This window comes from Suncus etruscus, chromosome 17, assembly GCF_024139225.1.
Source record: "Suncus etruscus isolate mSunEtr1 chromosome 17, mSunEtr1.pri.cur, whole genome shotgun sequence".
In the NCBI taxonomy this organism is placed as follows: domain Eukaryota; kingdom Metazoa; phylum Chordata; class Mammalia; order Eulipotyphla; family Soricidae; genus Suncus; species Suncus etruscus.
The window spans coordinates 9,231,143-9,244,137 of record NC_064864.1 but is presented as its reverse complement, the minus strand read 5'-3'; the positions used below and the strand labels follow the sequence as shown (position 1 = coordinate 9,244,137).

Genomic DNA, 12,995 nt, shown 5'->3' with positions numbered 1-12,995 from the left:
GTTTTTGTTTCCGTGGATTCCTTGTAACCTAGTGGTTCTTTTCATGTCCATTGAGCAAGCTCATCTTGCTTTTAACTTCCCGTGGGATGAGTGACGAGTCCTGAGGTGTTCAGTTGAATACGCAACTCTTGAAGTGCTTATTCCCAAATTCAGAAACCAGGGGATCGAGAATGAAATTTCTTCATAGCAGGTCCATTATGTTGTACATATTATATGTAATTATGAGCATTAAGAAACAATTCATTTCTCTTTGTTGCAGTATTTACATGTAATTCCACTAAAGAAGTGGAAGTTACATCAGTCCACACATAGTCATATGAATAAGTTATACAAATGTCTTTTGTCTCTACTATTAAGATCTCTTAGTCTAAATCAATTGTAAATTTTGCAAAGGATTGGGCTGTTATCAATTTTGAAAGAGAACCAGTCATATTATAGGGAAATGGCTTACATTTTAATATGCCATAAACCAGGGCCGAATTAACAAATCAAAAAATTCCAACAAGTTGGCTTTTGAATCAAAGGCTCTTCAAAATGTATCATTTCTCGGATTTTATTTCTGGTCTTTTCATATATCCTTGTCGTATAAACAAATGTGATCTGAAGCAAACAACATTCAAAAATTCTCTAGAGATAAACATCATATTTAATGGAACACCGGAGGGATGATACTCAATGAACATAGTGGAACATGAGGATGTCAACATAGATCTTACTGACAAAAAGAAAGCGGGCTTCTTATGTGTACAGTGAAGTGGGACCCTCTGAGAAATTAAGGACTAATTCCAACAACTTTGGCAAATACTGTTGTACAATACAGTATTTACAAATACATTTTACTTTTATGAACTCAATAACAAAATAGACAAATGGAAAAACAAAGTAAGACTTCAATATCTGCTAACTGTAGTCCTTATTTTCACAAGTGGCAAGCCCATTTTTTATTACTCAGCAGGCTAGACTGTATTAAGAATATAGAAATTATGCCCCCCCTTCAGCCTGAGCTTTATAAAGCTTTTACCATTATATGAAGAAAATCTTGATCATCCTATTTTTGATAGTTGTCTGAGGAAAAGTTAATACATTTAAAGTTGAGCACATCATATATCCCGAAAGAAATATTTTGTATATATAAACATAATATAACCAAATAGTTAATCATTGCATTACATTCCTAGTTCTGAATAAATACTTTTTGTCAGGAAGTGAATCAGAAATTTGTGTGGGGGGCTACACCTGGTGACACTCAGGGCTTAATTCTGGCTCTGCACTCAGAAATCACTCCTGGCAGGCTTAGGGGATCATATGGGATGCTGGGGATTGAACCTGGGTCGAACCCAGTCAGCAGCTTGCATGGCAAACATGCTACTGCTGTGTATTACTCTGGCCTCTAGAATCAGAAATTTTAAGTCTCAGAGGTTGTTAGGATATGTGGTTTAATAAGTGAGGCTTTTTTGGGCTTGTTATTTTTTAACATGTCAGGGGGCCATGTTCGTGCATTTTAAGATGACTTTGGTATAGGAGCTAGGATACCTGTCATTAATTTGAGACTCCTTGCAGATGGAGTTTGGCCCCATTTCTTTATGCAGAGTGTTCTCCCTACATGGGTATGCCAGTGATGTTGGGATCCTTCCTCATACCTCAGTATATAATTTCTGTTTTGGTTCATATCCAATTGGTACTCAGGGAATTCTGGGGTGTGTGAATCAAACTTAGGTTGGCCCTTATTTCTCAGTGCCGTATTTTCCAGCGTATAAGACTTTTGAAACAAAAGTCAACCGAAAATCGGGGGTCGTCTTATACGCCGAGTGTATCCCGAAAAATGTTTCAATATGCCGCTAAACGAAAACTGTCTGAATATTGCCACAAAACAAATTTTCCAACTCGATCCTGCACCAATCACTGCCAGGCTGCTCGGACCACCTCTCTCACTCAGCCAATCCAAGCAGGCTTTTGATGCATACCAATTAGACAATGATCTGAAACCGAATCTACACTGTCAAAAGTCTGCTCAGATGGGCCAGAGTCAGAGAGGAAGTCTATGACAGTACAACCTTTGGACCTTTGCTTGTTGTGATTGGCTCACTGTAGTACATAGAGTTGCAGCACAGGAACGTTCTGTCTGGTACAGCGATATAGGCCTAAACCTATATTTTAACTGCAAAATTAGGGGGTTGTCTTATACGCCTGGTTGTCATATATGCCGGAAAATACAGTAATCTTTATTCTTCTTTTGTGACCTATTTAATCAATGACAATATCATATAACTAAGAGGTAAAAGTTAACTGATGATCTTTAACGAATAGGCAATAAATAATATTGCTGAATGGTTCTAAGTACACGTGATATTTATGAATTATATACTGTCTTTAATATTAATAATTCTTCTATTAAGTAGTTGTGAGGACAATGTAAGTTAATAAATGCAATGTAGTTAGAATAATTTGTCATACGTGAATTTTTTTATTTGAGCAATGATGAAAATAATTATACCAGAGGCTGGACTAGAATAATCAAAATACTTAGGCTTTGCATTGCAGGAGGCCCAGGTTCAGTTTCTGATGACTTCATTTCTAGCACACGCTCTGAGCCTCACCAGATATGGCCCACAAAGAAAAATAAACAAAATTACCTCAGTCTCTGCTGAGCTTACATTGTAAATGGATTGCAAATTCCAGGGCCTCCCAGGTCACACAAATGCTGCGAGAGAGCAGAGACAACATGGTGCCAGCAGCTTCTTGGCTTCTGAGAAAGAGGGTGTTGTTGCAAAATCTTAGTTTTTAGGAGAAGTTAGACATTTGGAGTATTATGTAAAACTATTCCAACTCATAGGCACCAATCATGCATGTCAATTAAAAAAAAAATCCAACAGTTGCTCTATGAATATCCAGCAATGGTAAGCTGGAAGGTTCTGGAAACCAGAGCACAGCTTCTGGATGCGCTAATTATGATAGTGTTATTAGTTGCATACCTTTGGGTTGAAGAATAAATGGGCTGTGGGCAAAGATCACTTACCACTTACTTACCACTTACTGATTCCTCCATGAAGTGTACAAAATGTATGTAATTGGGAATTTGGAGGGAAGGACTGAATGTGCAGAGCTAGCTCTTAAGTGACCAGAGGCAGGATGGATAGTACCGTATTTTCCGCTCTATAAGACGCACCTGACCATACGATGCAGATAGTTTTTAGATGCTCTCCTCTCCTACACTGAGGCTTCAGCTCTAGGCAGCATTCGCTGCATAAGACACAGTTTTGGGGGGAAAAAAACGGTGCTTCTTATGGTACGAAAAATACGGTACTATAGAACTGAGGCTCACAGGACAAGGGATTAAATATTCACATTTTGCCAGAGAACACAAGGACACTGTAGAGAACAAAGAGGTGAAGAGTTTAACAATTTATTTTATGCTTAAATAATCGACTAGGTCATCCAGTGTATGGTTTCTTTCATACATATGTCATTAGGTCTATGTGTCAATGAATGCGGATTTTTTTGATATGAATAGAATCAACAAATTAAAGAATTTCACCAAAACCCAAATAAAAATGCCCTTTAAAACACAGCAGCCTTATTAACCTAATATGACACTGGTAAATTGGTTACAAATGATTGGCTTACTCAAAGGTGTTTACATCTTATAGCCAGTACACAATACAGTAATAAGTTTACAGCGTGCTGCCAGTCTACTAGCTAATTTGTTCAGTCCATTTAAAATATCCCCAAGTGGGGCCTTTTGAGTATCTTCCACCTCTAAAGCGGCAAGCATTACCCCCCTTTTTTTTAAGCACTAACAAAGAGCACCCCCCACCCCCTAAAGCAACTACTGTATAGGGTTTTTATTTTTTTGTTTTCAGTAATTTCATTGAAAAATTGGCAATAGCAACAATTAGATGAAGGGCTTCGTGTGTACAGATAAAATCTTCTGTTGCGGTTATACTGTCGTGTTTGCAAAATTGGAAAAGATTTAATCAAAATAAGGTGTTACCCATGCATCAAAATATTAGTATTCTGAAGAAAAAAAATTTTTTTTTCACAGAACTACAGAATTCCTCCTCTTAGGAATTATTTAAATTTGCAGCAGATTTTAAAGATTTCTTTTTAAAATCAAGCTAGCCGTTTTGCATATACAAACATTATAATTGCTAATATACAAGAAATCAGTGAAGACCCCTCCCCTCTTCCTCTTCTAGGTCGAAGTCACTTGTTAAATGCATTTGCAATATTCGGGTCGTGGTCTAAAAGGCAGTGGCCTTCTCAACATTTATTCTATTTTTTTTTCTGTTAGAATTTATACAGTGTTATTATTTACAGCAAAACTATAGATGTTTTAAAAAAGAAACAAATAGTGTTTATTATACCCTGACAGTTTGGGTCCAAGAAAAATAAGGCGAGCTGTTGTGGATTTAGTAATTTTAGTGTTCTTCCATGACATGGCATCTCCTTCTGTCCCTTATGGCGGCAGGAGTGTTCTTCCTTTTGCAAAGACACCAAATTACTTGAGAGAAACTGTGAACAGCATGGCTTCTTGTATATACACTGCATTGCTAATTGCACACGCGCCAATCCTGGGAATGAAAGTGAATTTCCATGCTCTGTAAATTGGCTCATGCTTTAAATGAAAATGTGAGTGGTTTTCTTTTCTTGTTTTTTTTTTCTTTTTTTTTTTTTCCGTAAAAAAAAAAATCATGCCGTGAATGTGTGGAAGCAGCAACACACACCCCCTTCTCCATGAAGAAGTACTTTCTGCTGAAGTTGCTTCATGAATTTCTCAATACTGGCAGTAGAAGCATGGGTTCCTGTGGAAGAGATACATTAGGTGTTAGTCTTCCTTCCTTCCTGCTTCCTTCCTTCCTTCCTTCCTTCCTTCCTTCCTTCCTTCCTTCCTTCCTTCCTTCCTTCCTTCCTTCCTTCCTTCCTTCCTTCTCCCTCTGTTCTCCACTCCTTCCTTCTGTCCTCCATTCCTTCCTTTCTTTTTTCCTTCCTCTATCCCCTCCTTCCCTTCTTTCTCCTTTTTCTTCTCTTTCTTTCTTTCTTCTTTCTTTCTTTCTTTCTTTCTTTCTTTCTTTCTTTCTTTCTCTTTCTTTCTTTCTTTCTTTCTTTCTTTCTTTCTTCTTTCTTTCTTTCTTTTCTTTCTTTCTTTCTTTCTTTCTTTCTTTCTTTCTTTCTCTTTCTTTCTTTCTTTCTTTCTTTTCTTCTTTTCTTTCTTTCTTTCTTTCTTTCTTTCTTTCTTTCTCTTTCTTTCTTTCTTTTTCTTTCTTTCTTTCTTTCTTCTTTCTTTCTTTCTTTCTTTCTTTCTTTCTTTCTTTCTTTCTTTCTTTCTTTTTCTTCTTTCTTTCTTTCTTTCTTTTCTTTTTCTTTCTTTCTTTCTTTCTTCCGTTCTTCCGTTCTTTCTCTCTCTCTTTCTTTCTTTCTTTCTTTCTTCTTTCTTTCTTTCTCCTCTTTCTTTCTTTATTTCTTTCTTCTTTCTTTTCCTGTCTTTATTTCTTTCTTTCTCTTTCTCTTTCTTTCTTTCTTTCTTTCTTTCTTTCTTTCTTTCTTTCTTTCTTTCTTTCTTTCTTTCTTTCTTTCTTTCTTTCTTTCTTTCTTTCTTTCTTTCTTTCTTTCTCTCTTTTTTTTCTTTCTTCATCCTTCCTTCCTTCTTCCTTTCCTCCTCCCTCCCTCCCTCCTCCCTCCCTCCCTCCTTCCTTCCTTCCTTCCTTCCTTCCTTCCTTCCTTCCTTCCTTCCTTCCTTCCTTCCTTCCTCCCTCCCTCCCCCCTCCCCCTCCTTCCTCCTTTCTTTTTGTTAAATAGCTTATCTAAGGTTTTCCTTGCCATTCAGAACAAAAGTCTCATTGAATGGGAGATCCTTTACTTCCTAGCTGGCTGACTTAGGCTGTTTTTGAGAAAAGCTCTCTGCTAGATGGCTCAGCTATTTTTGAGAACACTGAAGACAGTGGACCTTGTAACCTCTGAAAAGTGCTTACTGTCTTTGTGGTTTTATAAGTTGAGATTACATCAAAAAGGCCTCTTCTGGACCAGTTATCCTAGCAGTCAGGGTGGGGGGGGGGTAAAGGAGGGAGGGAGATGCTGAGAACTGGGGTGGAGGGAGGACAATGGTGATGGGAATATCTCTGATTGAATGCCACTATGTACTGCAAATATCACTATGAAAGATTTGTAATTCATGTTGGTCACAATAAAAATTATTTTTAAAAAAATTTAAAAAAATTTGAAGTGTTTTTCTCTGATGCTTCTGTCACTCTTTCAGATACTTAGGAAGGCCCTTTACAGCTCTGTGGGCCTCAGTCTAATTTGTAAAATATATATTTTTATATAATATTTTTATATCTAGAGATATAAAATCAGGGTTGAGGATCCCAGCTATGTCTCTTTTTATAATGTCTCTTACTGCAGCACCCCGTAAAACAACCAGTTTTTTGCAAAGGGAGGGTAGTGATACACTTCTTCCTATAAAGTTGCTTTTCTCCTCATTGGAAATATAGGAAAAAGACTGTCTTTGTCCCATTGCAAGCAACTACTTTTCCTCCCTCACATTAGTCATCACAGAGTAATTTTATTTTCACAATTTTATGAGACTTCATATAAGGGGATCTTGCCTTACTGGATTGTGCCTGCATAAAACATCAGTCTTATTTTTATCAAATCAACATTACTTCACAGAGGTTTGCATACTTTTGCTGGACTGGCATGAAATCCTTTTATTTTCCTGTGAAAAGGCCACAAAATGATTTCTGCCTGGACAAGACATAGTCCCTAGAGAACCAGAATAGGGCACAAATAATTTCAGGAACTTTGATCACAAATGAGCACTGATAGCTTTGCAGGTCTAGAGAACCTTCAGAATTTTGCTTCTGGTAGACACAAGACTTTTCATGAAGTTATTTACTTACCTCCAGCCAGTTTCTTTGGGTGAATCACCCTATCCAGGGTATCCACCTTGACTTATGTAAACATGTTAATACAGGATTTCCTCTGTCTCCCATAGTTCTGGGTTCCTTTTACATGTAAGAAGTGCTACAGACCTTCATGCCCCAGGTTACTAATGCTGAGAGCCAAAAACATCAAAGTATCAATTCCTTCTTGAGCGATTTCCACACCTTTCTCCTTCCATGACTTGGAAGAAATTCCAGAGAAGGAAAATGACTCACTAGGGCAGCAGGCCCTGCCCTAGAAGGTAATCTGAGGAAGATCATGATTTCCCCACCTCTGTTTTATTTATTTTAATCATTAACTTCTAGCCACCAGACTTCTAGGATGGTCCTGTGATAAGGTTACCACAGTGCTCTCCCTTCCTTTTTTCTTTTTTGTTTTCGGGTCACACCTGGCAGTGATCAAGGGTTACTCCTGGCTCTGCACTCAGAAATCTTTCCTGGCTGGCTCAGGGGACCACATAGGATGCTGGGATTCGAACCACCGCCCATCTGCATGCAAGGCAAATGCCCTGCCACTGTGCCATCTCTCTGGCCCCAGTGCTCTCCTTTTCTGTTCAGGGGAGAATTTCCAATCTCTAGTTAAAAAACTTAACTTCAGCCCTTCCCCATCCCCATTCCCCATCACGGTTTTAAAATGTAAGTGATATATATAACGTGAAAAATATGTATCTCTTGCAAATATATATATAGTGGTGGAGGAAAGACACTGAAGTTAATGGTGAACACAGATACTAAACTCCCTTATAATTTCGTCCACTCATGCCAACTCCGTCTCATCCTTACTGCACAGGTGACTACACTAAGATGTTTGTGTTGTTTGCTTTTGGTCCTCACCTGGTTGGACTCACTGCTTGTGCAAGGAAAGTGCCTTAGTCAGTGTACTAGGTCTAATTCATACTTCTCTAATTATCACAAAAATTGAAGACGTGACAAACAGTTTCTACAAAGCCTACTTCATCATCCAAACTTCCTCAATTCCTATTTTCATTTCTGTTCTTTGAAATATTATTCACATTTTTCTTTCCCTTATTTAGGATCTCATCTTGGTTTAATAATAAAGGTTCTTGAATTCAAACTCATTTGCTCTAACACTACTAATACTACCACCAAATCACAGGAGAATATTATACTCCGACCACAAAATTTCAGTAACTTCTCGCTGTCTCTAGGATAGAGTGTTGTACTTAGGATTCTTTGTACTGCCAGATATCAAAGCCAATATAAATATCCATTTCTGAGAAAGAAATTGGTCAAGTTTTGACCTCAGATAAAGTGCTGTCCCTCCTGTCATGCATTTGGCTATGAGAGTATTTCCCCACTAGAGTTATTTTAGAGTTTCTTTTTCTTTCTCCCATTTCTATATGTTGACCTCTTCTTGCTATAACCTTACTAATTAGGTTTCTAAAGGGAAATGAAGTTGTCTTTTAAATAAGGGGCCAGAAAGATAGTAGAGTAGGTAAGGTACTCGCCTGGCAAGTGGCCAAACTGGATTCAATCCCCAGCATCCCATATCACCACACACCAGCAGGGTATAGCTCAAGAACTAAAACTAGAATATTTTTATTCTAGAATAGAATACTAGAATGATGTAGAATATGAAACATTTTCATAGGTCTGTTTTTGAATATGCCTTAGATATTTAGATATTTAATAATTATCAAATAATTTTTATTACTATAATACTTAAGACCTTATATTTATATACTGAGCTCATATTTCTTTCTTTTGCTCACCAGCTTAAGGACCTTAGATAAGTCATTAATTATTGATAGTACATGTTAAACTCTTGGCAGAATTTGTAGATTTAATAGGATTTCTAGAGTACCAACTCTTAAGGGTTTTCTCAACATCTGATAGACAGTAAGAATTTGTTATATATTTATAATTTTAAAAGACATTTCATTGTAATTAGAGGGTATTGGGCTGAGTATCAGTAATCTTGATTTCAAGTATGAGTTGTATGAAACAGAAATGTCATCTGATCTCTCCAACCTCAGCAACTTTTGTAAAGGGAGGCAAAAAAAATTTTGTTCTCCTCTAGGTCCCTTTTGAAGGAATGCAAAAGATGAATATAAAAATACTATATAGGGGCCAGTGAGGTGGCACTAGAGGTAAGGTGTCTGCATTGCAAGTGCTAGCCAAGGAAGGACCATGGTTGATCCCCCGGTGTCCCATATGGTCCCCCAAGCCAGGGGCAATTTCTAAGCACTTAGCCAGGAGTAACCCCTGAGCATCAAATGGGTGTGGTCCGAAAAACCAAAAAAATAAAAATACTATATAAACTATACTTCACCATATATACAATGTACAAATTTTTATCATTTAAACCATTGGCTTTTTCCTTCTATTTCCAAATAGGATAACTTGGTATTAAAAATACCTACTTAAATCTTATGTTAAGTAAGATTCAAACAGCTCAAAATTCAACTAGTTTGACAATGTGAAACGAACTATTTCAATGACTCCACCTGAAATGAATTGAGTTGGGCAGCATTCCATTACCTACATGTTCTGTTTTTAAAAAACCACCCAGCAGGGCTTTAAAATATCAATATATTTGCAAATTGATTTTGCAAGAGTTAGGCTTACAATGTCTTGAAATTCCTAGCAATATTACTGAACTCATTTCTTAAATTCAATTATGAAAAATAAATATGATCCTAAGGGTAAAATAAGGTGATCAAATCACTGCTCTGATGGAACAGTGAACTTCCTTTTTTTTTTTTTTTTTGAATTTTGGGTCACACCCTGCAGCGCTCAGGGGTTACTCCTGGCTCTATGCTCAGAAATTGCTCCTGGAAGACTCTGGGGACCATGTGGGATGCCAGGATTCAAACCACTGTCCTTCGGCATGCAAGGCAAGTGCCTTACCTCCATGCTATCTCTCTGGCCCTGGAACAGTGAACTTCTAATAGGTTAAAAACAGGATATTTCTGTCACTTTTACTTTATGTTGCCCTGGGAAGTTTGGGGCCTGTTTTCTCATCTGCTAAATGGTAATGACACTAGGGCAAGTGGCTTGACTATGAGATTTAAAGCAAATATGAATCTCTTGGCAGAGTATACTTCAATTTATTTTAAATTTATATACTTAGAATTGCAGACTACTATAAAAATAATATGGAGTTTTCTTAATGCCATAAAAATCTCCAACTTGTTAAAGCTTATTTGAAAGCAAGTATCTACTGTTATTTTTTTAGTGACTTCTTAGTGCTTATACAGAAAGCCTCATAGAAACACATTTGAGTAAATCAATATACACATGACAAGGTTTTGCCAGGCGGGGCTAAGAATGCAACTGTGCATTCACTTTCTCACATACATAAGGAGGACAAAGAGACTGGATGACTGACTGGTCAGTTCCTCACCTCAACACTCCAGATGCTAGACTTCTGATGGCTAGGCATCAGCAGATAGATGAAAGTGAAAATCAAAATCTTTTTATTTTGCTCATTAGGGCTAAAAGGACTGCTGGTGAATGGATCTATAGAATCGTCTACTGGAAATCTATACTACAACACATATAAAGAGCCTTTGAGTTCTATCTGCATTTCTAGCCCAAATGACTTTTTTGGGGGGATTGTGGTAGGGCTGGTGTTAGAAACTGCAGTGCTTAGGATTTAAACCTGGGTCAGCTCTGTGCAAAGTAAGCTATAGAATAAAGCTGTAGAAAAAGACAAATAAAACCCCAACCTATCTTTCTCTCACCCCTCACCAAAGGGCTTTTGAAGTTGTTTCTAATTAGAAATAGGACAAAATATGTTCAAGGCAAAGATCCTTGATGAAGGAAAAATTTAGACAGATGTAAGTAAACGAAACTTACTAAACATTTAACTTAAATAAATAATTTAATAACTTAAATAAATAAACTTAAATAAATAAATTGGGGTATCATGGATCTAGTTAGTTTGCTTTGATTTACAACATTTACATAAAAGCATATTACATAGTAGAGGGTTTTCAACCACTGATCCAAAGACTTGTACCAATCCACAAAATAAAAGGTTTAAAAACTTGAGTTATTGGCAACTACTATATTTTAAGCAGAATTATATTCTTAGATAGTAATTTGCTATAAATAGTGGAAAAGTAGGACAATAAAAACTAAGTATACTTTAACTTTTAACATTTGATGATAAATCTAAGTAACTTTTAACATTTGATGCTAGATGGTACTTCTGTTAGATTGTATAAATTCTGTTAAATTGTATAAATTCTGTTAGATGGTATAATGCTATTACATTTCACACTGTCTTTTCACCTACAGCCATTTCAAAAATCATTATTTACATAGAATTCCTAACTCATGCAAAGAGAAATTTAATGGACTATTAAGTAGAGTCGAGTTTTCATGTATGTATGCATATTTAAGTATAAAATTAAAATGCATCACTTCATATTGGATACTCAAATGAAATTCAGTGGCACCACCTGGGAGCCCCCAGGAAATATTTTTGTACATATATAAACAAATCTAGTTTTTTTTGGTAAGGGTAGGCATGTCAGCTATACTTAGGGCTTACTCCTGTCTCTGTACTCAGAGAAAGATCTGAATTCTTGTTTTGCTTTGTGTGTGTGTGTGTGTGTGTGGTTTTTGGGACACAGGCGGCAGTGCTCAGGGGAAACTCCTGGCTCATGCTCAGAAATTGCTCCTGGCAGGCACGGGGGACCATATGGGATGCCGAGATTCGAACTGATGACCTTCTGCATGAAAGGCAAATCCCTTACCTCCATGCTATGTCTCTGGTCCCAAGATCTGAATTCTTAAGTGACTAAGGAACTTCATGTACATTAAGTTCTATTGCTGAGCTATAACCCCATTTTATCACCTGCACTCACCGTTTACTGTTATGAGTGGCTCTTCTTTTCCACATGCCTAATTTCTTTCTTCGTCTTCACCTTATAACCTTCTCCCTGCTTTAAAAGGAATGCGTACATTAAGATTTCATGGTATCACATTGGGAGCTATAAAACATTTCCCATTCTTGTTCCTTCAGCTGGATTAGGATAAGTGAAACCTGGTTGAAAAGCATATTGACACTTCATGTCCCAAACCACAATCTATATGGCTTAAACACACAGCTTGGAGTCATCATGGCAAGCCGGAGAGTGCTGTCACACACACACAGACATCATTGTACTCCACCAGTTCAGTAGGTTAGTGGTAAACTGAGAAAACTAGTAGCTTGTCCATTTCCAGTAGTAAACTAGCAAAAACTATCATTGAAAGCTTTCAAGGCATTCAAACCCCAATGACAACAAATAGTAGTAAATACTGGTTTTGCCTTTTTAAGCTAGCATCATTGTAAGTCATCTGTTAGAAAGAAATGTTATTTCTCAGCCATCATGAATCATTAACTGAAATTCTATTGTTCTGAGATTTTAAAAAATTTAGGGAGGGAGCGATGCAAAGAATTAGGACCACATGCATGCCAGACAAGTACCACTGGATTGCATACTTAAGTTTTTAAGTTTGTGGATCTGTTGATCTCTTTTCATTCTAGATGATGTGGGCATTCTTTTATCTAAAACCAAGACTACCTCTCTTCACTGAGTATCAAGTTAGACCAAATATTAAGGCTTTGCTCTATTTAGAGCAGAAGAGAGGGTCCTTTCCAACTTTCTTATTTAGTCTATCAGAAATTTTCAGTTTACTTTTTTTTTCATAGAAACACATATAAGTAAAGTTGGTTGGTTTTTTTTTTTTTTTTCAATGACAAGGATAAAGCTCTCAGAAGAGGAAAGAAATAAAGAAGAACCAGGATGTTTGCTCTAGGTCCTAGAGTCTAGGACATGAAGTTGCACATTAGTGATGAATCACATATAACAGACACATACATTGGAAAGAAATACTCTGTGAACAAGACCAAAGAGCAACCTTCCATCCTCTGGCTATGAGGAGGGAAATTAAGACATCACAGTGGAATATAAGGGGGTGGGAGAAAGTTCAGACTTGATGTATATGATCTCAAGCTGAACTTTTGCTATGATGTTCCAACCCAGTGCATCTGTTCTCTCTCTCTCCCTGGAAGACAATCACCACCATGGAAGGCGCTGG

At 37.1% G+C, this 12,995-nt stretch overlaps 1 protein-coding gene across 10 annotated transcripts in view; it reads right to left on the bottom strand.

The window, feature by feature from the left end:
* Positions 1-3,384: 3,384 nt before the first annotated feature.
* Positions 3,385-12,995, bottom strand: part of ANK3 (ankyrin 3) — a 551,722-nt gene continuing 542,111 nt past the window's right edge. For all 10 annotated transcript variants that reach the window (XM_049790516.1, XM_049790512.1, XM_049790515.1 and 7 more), the window contains 2 exons: positions 11,777-11,854; positions 3,385-4,802 (listed from right to left, as the gene is read on the bottom strand). In XM_049790516.1, coding sequence (XP_049646473.1) covers positions 11,786-11,854 — 69 coding nt within the window. In that variant the 3' untranslated portion in view covers positions 3,385-4,802; positions 11,777-11,785. The remainder of the gene's footprint in view (positions 4,803-11,776; positions 11,855-12,995) is intronic.